This window comes from Tupaia chinensis, unplaced genomic scaffold (assembly GCF_000334495.1).
Source record: "Tupaia chinensis unplaced genomic scaffold, TupChi_1.0 Scaffold000708_1, whole genome shotgun sequence".
Lineage (NCBI taxonomy): Eukaryota > Metazoa > Chordata > Mammalia > Scandentia > Tupaiidae > Tupaia > Tupaia belangeri.
Genome location: NW_006160231.1, coordinates 1519721 through 1536454, shown reverse-complemented (window position 1 = coordinate 1536454; position 16734 = coordinate 1519721). Strand labels below are relative to the sequence as shown.

The 16734-nt window shown below is 45.0% G+C and overlaps 1 protein-coding gene across 1 annotated transcript in view; it reads left to right on the top strand.

The window, feature by feature from the left end:
- Nucleotides 1–6: 6 nt before the first annotated feature.
- The window catches only part of EHHADH (enoyl-CoA hydratase and 3-hydroxyacyl CoA dehydrogenase), a 59647-nt gene continuing 42919 nt past the window's right edge, over nt 7–16734 (top strand). The window contains exons 1-2 of the mRNA XM_006160779.1: nt 7–88; nt 8061–8164. Coding sequence (XP_006160841.1) covers nt 15–88; nt 8061–8164 — 178 coding nt within the window. The 5' untranslated portion in view covers nt 7–14. The remainder of the gene's footprint in view (nt 89–8060; nt 8165–16734) is intronic.

Below are 16734 nucleotides of genomic sequence, written 5' to 3'. Positions count from 1 at the left end.
GCGACCGAGCGAACATGGCCGAGTACACGCGGCTGCACGACTGCCTGGCGTTGATCCGCCTCCGAAACCCGCCGGTCAACGCGCTGAGGTAACGGGCGCCCGGCCGGGGGACCGCCGGGGCCTGGGCGCTTGGCGGCTCCGGGGTCGGGGCCTTCCCCGCTGGTTTCGGTGAAAAGCCACAGACTGAGCCGCTGGTGGGCGCCAGGGCCTTTGAACCCACACTAGCGCGGTCGATCCTCAGAGCGAACGCTCATCCCGTTACTGGCGAGGAACCTGGCTGAGAGCCAGGCGGTGACTGCCATGGGGGCCGCGCTGCGGCGGGTCTGTCCGTGCGGCTGCGAGCAGAATTCCGCTTGCTTGCAACTTCAGCTTCTGGGGGGACTTTGTACTCCAGAGATCTCAACTCCCAACAAGGCTGCACTCTGGTTCAGCCTCACTCCCCAACTTCCAGTCCAGGCTCCCCTTCCGGTGTGTGGCTAAACGCTCTAGGAATTGGATAATAAAATTATTTAACTTTTAAAAAATTAAGGTCCCCATTAGCGCCAGCCTAGTGAGTGAAGGAGAGTTAGGTCGTGGCCCAGAAATGCACAACGATTTCTCCCTGTCTGTTTAAATCTCAGGGCCTTAGTGCTTCTGTGGATGATCCAAGTCAGAGTTAGCCTATTTTCTGAGAGGCTGTGCAGTGTGTCTTGTTTTATTTCGCCACGGGATACTTCCCTTGTGTAATGCACATAAAGCAGTACTTTTCTTTTTAAAAATTTTGCTCTAGGGTCCAGTGCACTAGCCAGAAAGAGAGAGAGAGAGTGAGAAAGCACCCTTGGGAATGGCCAGATCATAACTGCTCCATTCTGTCTGGATTTGGGGCACACAGGCAGGTGGCCGTGTAAGACCCAGCTGCTTTAACCTTCGTGCCACCTGCTGGTGCAGAGCATTACTTTTATTTATTTTGTATTTATTTATTTTTTTTTTTATAGATTTTTGCTTTAGGGTGCATGTGCTCACCAGAGACAGAAACAGGAAGAGGGAAAGTGAGAACTCACCCCCCCCCCCCCCAGGAATGGCCACGCCACAATCCCTTTTCCTCTATTCTCCTTCTGGGCCCTTGGGCATGCACACACATGTGCCCTGCATAATTTTCAAGCCGCCAGATCTGGGGATTGAACTGTAGTTGGCCATGTGAAAGTCCAGCAATGTAACTGCTATGCCATCTGCTGGCCCCCAGAGCATTACTTTTAAAAGGGAGATTAGGGCCAGCAGGTGGCCAGATGGTTAAGGCACTGGATCCACATCACCGACTTCATGGTTTGAGTCCTAGACCCTGTGGCTTGAAAATCATGCCTGGCACTTACGCATGCATGCACGCCCAGACTCCAGAGAAAACAGAGAAGGGATTGTGGTGTGGCCATCCCCACAGGATGGGGGATGATTTCTCAGTTTCCCTCTCTGTCTCTCTCCAGTGAGTACACTCACTGTTTGGGGAAAGAGAAAGTGATCAATGCTGCTTTTTCTTAGATTTTTGCTATAGGGCACGTGCACTTTTGCCAGACAGACAGAGAGACAGAAAGCAAGAAAGCACTCCCCAGAGGGGTGGCCACACCACAATACCTTCTCCATTTTCCTCTCGAGATTTTGGGTACGCATGCACACGTGCACAGTGTGAGTTTCAAGATGCTGGGTCTGGGGCTCAAACTGCGGTTGACCACATGGCAGTCCAGTGACATAACCATTACCCCACCTGCTGGTCCCCAATGCTGCTTTTTTGGAAACTAATGAAGTCAATTTGGTTTGACCCTTCCATGTTTCTGAAAAAAAGTATAATTATGTCAGTCTTGGAGCCACCCATACACACTAAGTAGGAATAGTGGAAATTAGAATTTGCAAGGAATATATAAAGTGAAGATAGAAATACTATTGGTCCTAATTCTTGGCACGTGCTTTTGGAACAAAGAGAGACTGAAATGAGGATACTGCTAATTTTTCCTTCCACTATCATCAGATTTCATTTTATTAGTAGTATAAATATAGTAATTATCAATACTATTAATTAATAATGTTATTATGATAGTTCCTGTTTTAATGTGAATTATATACAATGATCCCCAAAATGACAGAAATAAAATTACACAAGGATATGTCTATTTACTTGCCATTCTCAGAATAAAGCAAAATACCTGTTATACCTGTATTTCTTTGTCATAGAGCACATACACTTGTATGTATCAGAAAAGCTATGATGCGTTTTTGCATAGAAAAACATAGAAAAGAATGCATCATGATTTTTTCAACAACTCAATAATATATTCTTTTTCCTCTTCTATTCTTTGTGTGAAAAAAAAATGGTGGTTACATGTCACAGACTTGATTTGATGACCACTGGTTTTAAAAAAAAGAGCTGTTGGGACTAGCAGTTAGCGTAATGGCTATGTCACTGGACTGCCACGTAGTCGACCGCGGTTCGCGTCCTGGACCCGGTGGCTTAAACTCATGCCAGGCTCATGTGCGTGCGTGCCCAAGATCCTGAGAGGAGAATGGAGGAGAAGGGATTGCGGCATGGCCATCCCCCCTGGGGGGTGACTTCTTGCTTTCTGTCTCTCTGTCTCTCTCTGTCTGTCTGGCGAGCACATGCACCCTATAGCAAAACCTCACCAAAAAAAAAGAAAAAGAGCTGTCAACGAAAGACTCGGTGGGCAGCAGGTGGTGTGAGGTTAAGGTTTTGGATCTCACATGGCTGGCTCCTTGGTTCGATGGTTCGAGTTCTGTACCTGGCAGTTGAAAATCATGTTGGGGGACCAGCAGTTAGCGTAATGGCTATATCACTGGACTCCCATGTAGTCGACCACGGTTCGAGTCCTGGACCCGGTGACTTAAAACTCACGCCGGGCATGTGTGCGTGCGTGCCCAAGATCCTGGGAGGAGAATGGAGGAGAAGAGATTGCGGTGTGGCCATCCCCCCTGGGGGGCGATTTCTTGCTTTCTGTCTCTCTGTCTCTCTCTTGTCTGTCTGGCGAGCGCACGCACCCTATAGCGAAAACCTCTCAAACAAAAAAAAGAAAGAAAGAAAGAAAGAAAGAAAGAAAACCATGTTGGGCATGAGTGTGTGTGTGTGTCCACGCGTGTGCTCCCAAAATCCTGAGGGGAGACTGGAGGAGAAGAGTCTGTGGCATGGTCTTTCTCCCTGGGGAGTGATTTCTCACTTTTCCTCTCTCGTGTTCCCTGTCTGGCAAGCACGTGGCCCTATAGCAAAATCTGGGGAAAAAAATAAAAGAGAGAGAGAGAGAGGAAGAGAGAGAGAGGCTTGGCTTAGTCCCGTTGGTGCACCGGTAACACTGCACCCTGCAGTGTGGAGGCCATCTGAAAGATCAGGGTTCTGTTCTTGGGTTGACGCATACATACCAGAGGGCACGGTGCATGTCTGCCCATGGTCCTGGCTGGCTAGGAGGGGGTGGCAGTATGAGAGCCTGCCGGGGGCGCTCATCTTTCTCTCATGCAAAAATGAATGAAAGAAACTTAAAAAAGAAGGACCTGCTGTGATGGTTAAAGGAGCCGAAGAATTTTGGTCAGCTTTCATGAAATACACCTGTCCTCCAGATTCCGTTCCTCCATACCTGGCAGTACTAAGGGCAGAACATGACTTCCTAGTCCCTGTGGCCTGTACACTGCTATGAGGCCGCTGCTCGGGCAGCTTGAATCTAGGAACGCTGCATCTGTTGCAGCCATTTTCATTCTTCTTCTTTTACTATTTTTTCTTTTTTTTTCTTTTTTTGGAGAGGTTTTCGCTATAGGGGGCGTGCGCTCGCCAGACAGAGAGAGACATAGAGACAGAAAGCAAGAAATCACCCCCGCAGTGGGGGATGGTCACGCCACAATCCCTTCTCCTCCATTCTCCTCTCGGGATCCTGGGCATGCACGCACACGCACCCGGCGTGAGTTTTAAGCCACCAGGTCCGGGATGCGAACCGCGGTCGACTACATGGGAGTCCAGCGACATAGCCATTACGCTAAGTGCTGGTTCCCACTATTTTTTATTTTTGCAAAATTAACAATGACGTAAGAAACGAAAGAGGAGAGCTTGGTTGAAATGGGAAATGTCAGTCTCTTCTTAGTGGCCCTGATTAAGCTAATTTTGTAGCTGCCATTTACCCAGAAGGAAAATATGTCTTTTGGACTTCTCAATATTGCATAATGGTTCAGAGTCTGTTTTTCATTATTCACCTGGTTTCTGATTAACCTGTGAAGGCAAGAGGTTTTGTTTGATTTCATCTAGGCTAAGACGTGAAAAGTAATGAGGTAAAAAGAGATTGTCATATACAAAGGCAAGTTTCCCCCTTGTTTCCTGACATTTTAACTTACAGTTTCTGGTCTTAACAACTTGCCATTTATAGAAGTTTCTTGTTTTTTTGTTTTAAGACTCCCCCTCCTCCCCCCCACCATGTACTTAAGAAGTGATATTTTACCCAGAATACTCAGAATTCCAAGGCAAGACAGAGTGGAATCTGGTTATTGTTTTCACTTTGAATCATTTCTCCCCACTTTTCCTAGGTTCTTCTCCATCATCCTTTTTTTTTTTTTTTTTTGGAGAGGTTTTTGCTATAGAGCATGTGCACTTGCCAGAAAGATGGAGAGAGACAGAGACAGAAAGTGAGAAATCGCCCCCCGGGGGGATGGCCATGCCGCAATCCCTTCTCCTCCATTCTCCTCCCAGGATCTTGGGCACACACACACATGCGCCCAGCGTGAGTTTAAGCCACTGGGTCCAGGACTCGAACCGTGGTCAACTACGTGGGAGTCCAGTGACACAGCCATTACGCTAACTGCTGGTCCCTCCTCCGTCATCCTTCCGCGCTTACTGACGCCTGCTTCTTGGTGAACTCTGCTCTCTTGGCCTTTGTGACTGCATTTTCCCGGTGCTAAAGTACTCTGCCGAGCTTCTCCTGCTTCTTAAGTGAAAATGCGTCCGAGGATCTGCCTTTGGCACGCTTTCCTTTTCTGCCGGTGAATGCATTCCGTGCTGGCTTCGGCGCGCTCTCTCCCTTTGAAGACGCCATCGTATACTGCAAAGAATATACTTGGCAGAACCTGCTGTCAGCCTTAGCTTTTCTGGACCTTGCCTTTACCTCGTCAGTTAGCATTTTGTTTGGCTGTCAATAACAGAAAACTCAAAATCGCAATGAGTTAAGCAGTGGTGTCCTGGAATGCTGCGGCCGCGCCACAGGCTCCAGGGTGGCACTTGTCCGTCTTTCACCTTGCCGTCCCCAGTACGTGGCTTCTACTTCTTCCAAGACGGCTACTTATGCTCTTAGCTCAATTGCTGCCAAGAGCAGGTAAGGAAGAGAAAGAGGGAGGCATACCCAGTCCTTTAAGCACACTTCCCCAAAGCACGTGGCAAATATACTTCCAGGGCATTGGCCAGTCCTCAGTGCCCCAGGCACACCTTACTCAAAGCAGGCTGGGAAATGTCTCTGTTCTGGGCAACCATGTTTCCAGCTAAAACCAGTGTTTTAATACTTGGAAGGCAGAGAGTGGATATTGGAGGTCACAGCGGCCCGTGTGCCACATCTTCTAGACTGTTTGTCCTTTCATTGTTCTTATAATTTACCAATATGACAAATCGTTTTTCTTGTCTGTTTGTTTTGACCGTTTAGGTTTTTACCATAGGGCGTGTACACTTGCCAGACAGAAACAGAGTGAGACAGTGTGAGAAAGGGAAAGTGAGAAATCATCCCTCAGGGGGAATGGCCACACTGTATGACAACTTGAAAGTCATTTTGGGACCAGCAGTTAGCATAATGGCTGTGTCACTGGACTCCCATGTAGTCAACCATGGTTCGAGTCCCGAACCCGGTGGCTTCAACTCATGCCAGGCGCATGTGTGTGCTGCCCAAGATCCCCAGAGGAGAATGGAGGAGAGAGGATTGCAGTGTGGCCATCCCCCCTGGGGGGTAATTTCTCGCTTTCTGTCTCTCTGTCTGTCTCTGTCTTTCTGGCAATCGCACACGCACTATAGCAAAAAGACTCTCAAAAAAAAAAAAAAAAGAATTTATCCCCCTCTAAACATTTTTTTTTATTATTTTTTTAAAGTTTTTGCTATAGTGCATGTATGCTTGCTGGAGAGATGCAGATGTGGGGGGGGGGGAGAAATCACCCCCCAGGGGTGCCACAATCCCTTCTTCTCTGTTCTCTTGGTATCCCCCCCCCATACACACACATGCCCAGTGTCTTTTTCAAGGTGCTGGGTCCAGGATCTGAACTGCTCAGTTGACCATGTGGGATCCAGCTAGCTCAATCACCACACTACCAGCTGGGCCCTTTGTCTCACTTTTGTTTGTTTGTTTGTTGCTGTAGGGTGTGTGTGCTCGCCAGAGAGAGAGGGAAAGTGAGAGACGACCCCTCGGTGGGGCTGGCCACACCTCAATCCTTTCTCCTCCATTCTCTTTTTGAGATTTCAGGCATGTACATACATGCCCAGCTTGTTTTTCAAGCTGCCGGGTCTAGGACTTGAACTGTACGGTTGGCCATGTGGGATCGAGCACCATTACTCTGCACCACCTCTGGCCCACGTTTCACTTTTTTGTTCCTTTATTATAGCACTCATTTAAGTGTGCCTTATATCATAAACTGTGTACATTTATCAGATAACTTCTTGCATTGTGCATAGAAGACATAAAACAATACTTTAAAATTGGTTAGTGCTGATTCTAAGTGTTCAAAGTTAAAACTCAGTGAAGAAAAAGTATATATATATATATATACACACACACACACACACACATATATATGTATGTATCACCTCCCCCCCCGCCAGGGGAATGGCCATGCCACAATCCCTTCTCCTCTGGTCTCCCCCCGGGGTTTTAGGCACATATCCACATGCACCTGGCTTTGAGTTTTAAGTTGCCGGGTCCGGGCCTCAAACTGTGGTTGACTACGTGGGACTCCAGTGACATAACTATTGCACCATCTACTGGTCCCGGAAAATAATATGTATGTATATATATATATATATTTTTTGGGAGAGGTTTTTGCCATAGGGCGCATGCGCTCGCCAGACAGACAGAGAGAGACATAGAGACAGAAAGAGAGAAATCACCCCCCAGGGGGGATGGTCACCCTGCAATCCCTTCTCTTCCATTCTCTTCTTGGGATCTTGGGCACACATGCACACGCACCCAGCGTGAGTTCTAAGCCACCGGATCTGGGACGCGAACCGCGGTCGACTACGTGGAAGTCCAGTGACATAGTCATTACACTAACTGCTGGTTCCCAATAATATATTTTTAAAAAGTGAATCACTTGAGGGCCAACAGGTGGCATGATGGTTAAGGTGCTGGACTTCTGTATGACCGACCATGGTTTAAGTCCTGGGCCTGGTGGCTTGTTTTCTCACTTTCTTTCTCTCTGGTGAGTACACGCACCCTATAGCAAATTAATAAGAATAATAATAAATAAAGTAGTTCTTTTTTTTTCTTCTTTTTTTGGAGAGGATTTTGCTATAGGGCACGTACGCTCGCCAGACAGAGAGAAACAGAAAGCCCCAAGCCACTGGGTCTGGGACTCGAACCACGGTCGACTACGTGGGAGTCCAGCGACATAGCCATTATGCTAACTCCTAGTCCCTATAATTCTTAAAAATAAAATAATGGAATCACGGGCCAGCCAGTGGTTGGAGGGGGCTGAATTGCATGAGCCAACTGTGTAGTTTGAGTCCTAGGACTAGGCTTGGAAGGCACAGTAAGCGTGTGTGTGCCTGTCCCACAGCCCAGAGGAGAACAGAAGTGAGGGGACTGCACCATGGCTGTCCTACCTGGGCCTTCTCACTTTCCCCCTCTCTCCAGCAAGCACACATGCCCTATAGCAAATTAAAAAAAAAAAAAAATTGGATTACTTAATGACCTCAGTACTCAATTGATAGGGACACGTATATTAATTGTTGAACAAATCAGTGAACGCTTTTGATTTTCATTCATTCTGTGTGTGTTTAATTTTTCAATGTTAGAAAGGTAATAAACCTCAAGGTGGGAGAAAGGAATTCTAATTTGCTTCCTGTAATTTATTTCTTTTAGTCTGGCTGTCCTCCAACAGCTGAAAGAGAGACTACAGCAAGCTGTAACAGACCGAGCGGTAAAAGCCATTGTGATTTGTGGAGCAGATGGCAAGTTCTCCGCAGGTAACTAGTGTCGAACCCTCTGCCACCACTTCTGGAATCTAGCCAGCGAGTAAGCTTGCTGGTGCCGTGGCTGTCCCTGTGCATAATAATCTAGTGTCACTTGGATATGGGATGGGGGACTTGAGTAGGTATGGGGCCGGTGTAAAAGACAGAACCCAAGAGACTGTGTCTCAGGCGCTCTTCTAACGGATTAGGCCTCTGGAGGACACTCAGCCCCAGTCTTCGTGGCTGTGATCCCTGCTGGGTACCCCCGCTGATGTCAACTCGCCCCGCGTATGTCTCCACTTGGGTGAGTCTTTTTCATCTCCCGAGCGTCTGGTTCTGTATTTATGAGGTAGGAGTAAGGACATCTATCTTTAAATAAATAAACTTTATCAAATTACTGAAGAGCGGCCCAGCTGTGGTTGCTCAGCATCGGGGTGCTGTTGTGCAGAGCTGGAGGCCGCGTGGGAAAGCTCTCGGTGTGTATCCCGAGTCTCCCCGAGCACATCAGCCACGCCTGTGTGCACATCTGGCCCTGGCCGGCTGCACGCCTGGGAGGGGGATGGTGGCATAAAGGCTCTGCCCGCGTTTGCTCTCGTCTGTCTGTCTGTCTCTCTTAATCACATATGACTGACCACAGTTTGAGTCCTGACTCCAGCGACTTGAGGAACATATTGGGTACCTGTGCCTGTGTACCCCAAATCCTGACAGGACAGAGCAGTGACAGAGGGGAAGTTGGTTACCATGCCTCGTTGGGAAGGGGGTTTCTCTCTCTCTCTCTCTGTCAAATGCATGTACTCACTGACAAGAAAATACACACAAACACATACACATTTTTAAAGGTTATAATATTAATAAAATATATTTTAAGGGTCTTTTTTTTTTTTTTTTTTTTTTTTTTTAGAGATTTTTCCTATAGGGTGCATGTGCTCGCCAAACAGACAGAGACAAGGAGAGAGAAAGCGAGAAATAACCCCCCAGGGGGGATGGCCATGCCGCAATCCCTTCTCCTCCATTCTCCTCCCAGGATCTTGGGCACGTACACACATGTGCTCAGAGTGATTTTCAAGCCACTGGGTCCAGGTCTCAAACTGTGGTCGGCTCTGGGGGAGTCCTGTGATGTAACCGCTATGCCATCTACTGGTCCCTACAATGGGGATTGAATTTCAGCATGAGTTTAGGAGGGGACAACCACAGCACTCCACGTTTGGAAACTGAAGGTTCAGAGTCCAAGATAGTGACTTTGAGACATAGAAAGAGGGATCAGGATTATGTAGACTTGATTTTGTGTGTGTGTGTGAGAGAGAGAGGTAATGGAAGAGAAAATGTAGTTAGAGCTCAAGGGCAGAAAAAAATTATTCTTCTAGAATTAGGGATTATCATCAGAGATGATCAAACTTGATTTAATGTAATTACATAGACTAATTCACCCCCAGACTGAAAAGTATGCATTCTTCTCAAACACATCTGAAATATTTAGAAACATTGACCAGATACTGGATCATAAAAGCTTGTCTTTTTCTGGAGAGGTGTTTGCAATACAGCATGTGCTCTTGCCAGAAAGAGAGAGAGAGACAAAGAAGCAGAAAGCGAGAAATCACCCCCCCAGGGGGGATGGCCACACCGCAATTGCTTCTCCATTCTCCTCTGGGGATCTTGGGCACACACGCACACGCGCCCGGTGTGAGTTTAAGCCATTGGGTTTGGGACTTGAACCGCGATGGGCTACATGAGAGTTCAGTGACATAGCCATTATGCTAACTGCTGGTCCCCAAAAGCTTGTCTTCATAAATTTCATTTAGAGTATGTTCTCTGACAACAATACAATTCAGCTAGAAACCAATACTGACATTGTAACTAGTAATTCTCATGTGTTTACCAATTAAATTTATTTCTTAATAACCTCGGAATCAAAACAGAAATCATAATAGAATTTAGAAAATATTTTTAACTCAGAGACAATGAAAACATATAAAACTGGAGTCATTGCAGCCAGAGTAAAACTTAGCATATAATCAGGGCAGCCCTGCGGCATGGCGGTTAAGGTGGCTGGATCCCATATGGCCAGTTGCACTTTTTGAGTCTTGATCCCTGCGGCATGGGAAGCATGTCGGGTACATGTGCATGCATGCCCAAAATCCCCAAAGGAAACGGCAGATAAGGGATTGTGATATGAGTATCCACCACAGAGGGCGCTTTCTCACTTGGTCGTTCTCTCTCTCTCTCTCTCTCTGGTAAGTGCATGTGCCCTCTAGCAAATCTTTATAAAGTATATAGTAGGCCCAGCCAGTGGCATAGTGGTTAAGGCAACTGGATCCCACAACCCTGATTGCAGTTCAATTCTCAGACTCAGTGGCTTGAAAACGCACCTGATATGTATACGTGTGGGCCCAAAATCTTGAGAGAATTGAGAAGGGATTGCAGCACGGCCATCCTCCCTGAAAGGTGATTTCTCACTTCTCTCTGTGTGTCTCTCTGGCATATGATTGCACCTTGTAGCAAAACTAAACAGCATCCGAAAACGTATACATTGGAAAAGAAAAAAGGCTGAACTATAATGGGCTATGCATCTATATCAAAAAACTGGCAAGTTAAACAGTAAAATAGACCCCAGTACAGTAGGAGGAAATAAATAAGAAAGAGGAGAAATTAATGAAATAAAAAGCAAGTATGGAGGGCTAGCTCTGTGGTCTGGTGGTAAGGAGCCGGATCTCAAATGGCTGACCATGAGGTTTGAATCCTGGCCCTGCTGCTTGAAAACATTCCAGGCATATGTGCATGCATGTCCAAAATATGGACAAGATGTAGAAATGGAGAAGGGATTGCAATGTGACCCTGCCCCGTGGGGGATGCCTTCTCCCTCTTCCTCTCTCCTTCTCTCTGTCTCTTTAGCACATGCCTTCTGGGAACTAAAACAAAATGTGAATCGAGGAAAAATAGTGTCAAAAAGACAGATTAAGCAAAAAAGAGAAGGCACAAACAATGCAAATGAGGAATGATAAAAGCCATATCACTGTAGATGCTATAGCCATTTAAAAGATGATGCAGATACTATGAACATGTGTAACAAATCATAGGTTACTATAATCGACTCAAAAAGAAATAGAAGATGCAAGTAGTCCTTTCTATAACCATCAAAGGAATTTAAGCCCAATTCTCATTAAGTTCATCAGAGTCCTGAGGACTTATTGCCAAGCTCTCCATTAAGTAAAAAAAAAAAAAAAAAATCCACTTTAATGTTCATATTTAGAGAATGAAAAAGGAGGGAACACTTTCTATATTAGTTTCCCAGCAGTGCCATAACAAATTGCCACAGACTGAGTGGCTTAAAAGAACAGGAATTGGGCTAGCATAGCAGGTAGTGTGGAGGTTAAAGCACTGGATCCCACATGGCCAGATCTGGGGTTCATGGCCCAGACCTGGTGGCTTGAAAATCATGCTGGGCATGTGTGTGCCTAAAATCCTGGGAGAAGGGATTGTGGCATGGCCATGCTCCCAGGGGGTGATTTCTTGTTTTCCCTCTCTCTCTCATGGGTGCATGTGCCCTATAGCAAAAACCAAAAGCAAAACCAATTGTGGCATGGCCATGCTCCCAGGGGGTGATTTCTTGTTTTCCCTCTCTCTCTCATGGGTGCATGTGCCCTATAGCAAAAACAAAAAAACCCAGGAATTTATTCTCTCACAATTCTGGAGACTGCACGATAAAGAAGATACCAGTAGGCAGTTTTTCCTCCAGAGGCTAGGAGAGAATTCTTTCTTGCCTCTTGTAGGGCCTGGGGTTTCTGGCAACCTTTGGTTTGCAGATGCACCACCCCAGTCTCTGCAGCAGTCTTCACATGGTTTTGTTCCCTGTATGTAAATTTCTCAGCGTGTACACAGGCCCACCCTAATCCATTATTATCATTTTAGCTTGATTATATCTAAAGACTGTTTCCAAATGAGGTCACCCTCACAGGTTCTGGATTGCCACTATTCAGCCCAGTATACTATTCATCCCAACTCGTTTTGTGAGGCCCACATAGTTTTTATACTAACACCTATCAGAGACAGTATGAAAGAGCAAGCTATATGCCAATTTCACTCATAAATAAAGATACTGAAGACAGATGTCTGACTGCTTTTTCCTGTTTCCAAAATCCCTTCCGTAGGGTCTGGGTGAGTCAAGCCCACAAACATTAACAGACCATTTGACTCTTGCTACATGTGACATATACAAACCCTTTATCTCTGTTACAGTACACTCTGCTCACACCTTCCCGAAGCACGGACCTTCCTTTCCAATCACCAACCTAAGAAATGTAAAACCCACCTATGGCCACAAGCCCCCTGTTTCCAGATGTCTCTCTTTTTTGGGCCAGACCAATGGGAAAATTCTTTTCACTAAATCCCAAATCTTGTTTCTCACTCTTAAAAGCTAATAAAAGGAACTAAGCATCTAATCACCCCCAAAAAAGGTATGCTTGCCTCTTCTTTGTGCCTGGTCAAGCACATTTGTGCTTAGAAATAAACTACATTGGGACCAGCAGTTGGCATAATGGCTATGTCACTGGACTGCCATGTAGTCAACTGCAGTTTGAGTCCAAGAACTGGTGGCTTAAACTCACGCCAGGCACGTGTGCATGCGTGCTCAAGATCCCTAAATGAGAATGGAGGAGAAGGGATTGCGGTGTGGCCATCTCCCTTGGGGGGTGGTTTCTCACTTTCTCTCTCTCTGTCTCTCTCTGTTTTTCTGGCGTGCTCATGCACCCTATAGCAAAAAGAAAAAAAAGAAATAAACCACATTAATTATTATTTCTGCAGAGGTGGTTATTTCCATTGACAATACAATAATCTTAGTTTGTTGTAAAGCCAGACTTAATAATCTATGAAAAATATATCAAGTGACATAATGTATCACTTTTGTCCTAGATGTATCAGATTAGTTGAACACTAGAAAAACAATGTAATATGGCCTATTAAAAGATTAAAGAAAAGGGCCAGCAGATGGCGTAGCAGTTACATTGCTGGACTCCTACATGGTTGACTGTAGTTAGAGCCCCATAGCTGGTGGCTTACAACTCAGGACAGCACCTTTGTGTGAGTGCCCAAGATCCTAGGAGGAGAAGGAATTATGGGACGGCCATCTCCCTGAAGGATAATTTCTCACTTTCCCTCTTACTGTCTCTGTCTCTCTGGTGAGCGCGTGTACTCTAAAGCAAAAATGTCTACAAATAAAAAAAAAAAAAAAGATGAAAGAGAAGGTTAGCCAGTGGCATGGTGGGTAAGGCTGTTGGATCCCATATGACCAACTACACAGTTCAAGTTCAGGATATGAGGGCTCTAAAACTATTATCAGGCATTTACGTGTGCATGTCCAAAATCCTAAGAGGACAATGGAGGAGGAGGGATTGGGGTGAGGCCGTGCCTTCTCACTTTCCTTTTCTCTTTCTCATTCTGTCTGTCTCCAGGATGCATATCCATCCTATAGCAAATATTTGAAGAAGAAGATTAAAGAGAGAAGTCATGTAATAATTTCAAGAGGTAGAGAAAAAGCATTCAGTAATATTTGACATGCATGAAAGATAAAATTCCTAGTGAAGTAGGTGTGGAAAGGAAATGGCATAATTAGTCAAAAGACACCTATTTTGAAAAACCTTCAAGAAACATCAAACAAAATAATATGTTGAAAATTTGTAAAGAAGGGATAAGCTGAGGCTCACTGCTTTCACCATTTCTATTTGGCAAGACCCTAGCCAGCCCAGTATGGCTAGAAAAATAAAGAAGAGTTATAAGGACTGGCAAGAAGTAAAGAAAACTCGTCATTCAGAAGATATGATAGTGCTTTATAAAATCAAAATAATCTATCAGAAAATGATTAGACTTAAGAAAATAATTTAGCAATCTCATTGGCTATAAAATCAACATAAAAAATTGGTTGGGGGACCAGCAGTTAGCATAATGGCTATGTCGCTGGACTCCCATGTAGTCAACCGTGGTTCGCATCCCGGACCCGGTGGCTTAAAACTCACGCCGGGTGCATGTGCGTGTGTGCCCAAGATCCCAAGAGGAGAATGGAGGAGAAGGGATTGTGGCATGGCCATCCCCCCTGGGGGGTGATTTCTCGCTTTCTGTCTGTCTGTCTGGTGAGCACACATGCCCTATAGCAAAAACCTCTCAAAAAAAAAAAAAAATTGGTTGGATTTTCTTATGTCAAAGTGAAATTGGTGTGCTTTTGTGCTATAGTTTCTGGAAAATTGGGATAATAATAACACAAATATTACGCTATAAGTTAAAAAAATGTGGTATGGCATTTAAGAATGTGGTCTTTGTAGTCAAACTGAGTTCAAATTTTGCTCTACTAGTTACTAACTGTATGTCTAAACTTGTCATTTAATCTCAAAGCCTTCACTTCTTTACCTAAAATGGGATTGTTATACTATTTAACCTAGGTGTTGTGAAGATTAAATGACAATTTAATTTGATTTATTAATTTGACAATAAATCAAATTACTTACCACAGTACCTGATGTACTTGTCCAATATATGTGACTTTCTGTTAATACATAAGAACCATCTCGGGACTGGCAGTGGTGTAATGGCTGCGTTGCTGGACTCCCCTGTAGTCGACCATGGTTCGAGTCCCAGACCCGGTGGCTTAAACTCATGCTGGGCACATGTGCATATGTGCCCAAGATCCCAAGAGGAAAATGGAGGAGAAAGGATTGCAGCATGGCCATCCCTCCTGGGGGTGATTTCTCACTTTCTGTCTCTCTGTCTCTCTGTCTTTCTGGCAAACATCCCTTAACCAAAAAACCTCTAAAAAAAAAAAAAAAAAAAAAAAGAACCATCTCAATCTAAAGCTACAGAAGCAATAGACTTGAAACTCAAAATAAAATTGATTTTTTTGGGGCCAGCAGGTGGCATGGTGGTTAAGGTGCTGGACATTCCCACATGGCCTACTATGGTTTGAGTCCTAGACCTGGAGGTTTGCTTTCTCACTTTCCTTCTCTCTGTGTGTCTGGCTTTCTCTGGTCAAATATAAATGATTGAATGAATAAATAAAATTAAATAAATAATTATTTTAAAAAATTGATTTCTCATCAGCAAGTGGCATGGTGGTTAAGGGCGCTGGACTCCCACGTGACTGACTGTGGTTTGAATCCCATATCTGGCAGCTTGCTTTTTCACTTCTCTCTCTCTCTCTGACTCTGTCCCTCTCTGGTCAAATTAAAAAAATAAATAAATAGGGACCAGCAGTTAGCGTAATGGCTATGTTGCTGGACTCCCACATAGTCGACCGCAGTTCACGTCCCGGACCCGGTGGCTTAAAACTCACACCGAGTGCGTGTGTGTGTGTGTGCCCAAGATCCCAAGAGGAGAATAAGCTAAATTTAAAAAAATATATATTTTTTAAAAATTGATTTTCTCCAGATCCAAGAAGATCTAAAAAGCAAGCTAAAGCACTGAACTAAGTAAAACCTGGTAGATTGGTGAGGAGAAAGAGCATATTCCCTGAATTGATGCTAAACTAGGAGCAGGTACCAAAGAGGAAAAAGGGAGAAAGAACAAATACAGATCAACAAGCTGAACACGAAATAATAATTGTTAAGACATTTGTCAGAGAATGCTTGCGCTCACTGGAGGGAGACAGAGTGAGAGAGGGGAAGTGGGAAGACACCTGCCCTGCCTCCATGGGGGACGCTCAGGCCACAACCCCTTCTCCATTTTACTGTCTAGAATGTGAGCACCCACGCATACGTGGCTGGCATGTTTTTTAAACTTCTGGGTCTGGGATTCGAACCAGTTAGCCATGTGGGATCCAGCTGCCTTAACCACCACTAGTTGACCTACTTTAAATTAAAAATTTTGTACCAAGCTGTAGATTTCCAAAGAACAGAGATCAACAGGTTGTATAAGGGTTATGTCGCTGGACTCCCATGTAGTCAACCACTTTTCAAGTCCCAGACCCAGCAGTTTAAAACTCATGCCAGGCACATGTGCATGTGTGCTCAAAATCCCAGGAAGAGAATGGAGAAGAGATTGTGGCGTGGCCATCCCCTTGGGGGTGATTTCTCTCTTTCTGTCTCTCTGGCTCTCCAGTGAGCACACACATCTTATAGTAGAAATCTTAAAAAAAAAAAAAAAAAAAAAAAAAGATTTCCAAAGAATAGGCAATGCCATAGGAAATAACTTACTAGGTATAATGTCATGAAAAATATAAATAAATTTTGCAGCATACTTTCAATATTATAAATATTTCTTGCATAGAAAAACCAAAAAATATGTCTTTACTTCTCAGACAACCACTTACGTATGTATTTATTTCACTATAGGGCATGTGTGCTCATTGGAAGATTGCGAGAGCCGGAAATCACCCCCTGGGGGAATGGCCATGCCGCAATCCCTTCTCCTCCATTTTCCTCTCGGGATCTTGAGCATGCACGCACACGCACCTGGTGTGAGTTTAAGTCACTGGGTCCGGGACTCGAACCACGGTCGACTACATGGGAGTCCAGTGACATAGCCATTATGCTAACTGCTGGTCCCACAACTCATGCTCTTAACAAAGATAAAGAGCTGAATTGCCAGGACTAGAGTTGATGAGCGAT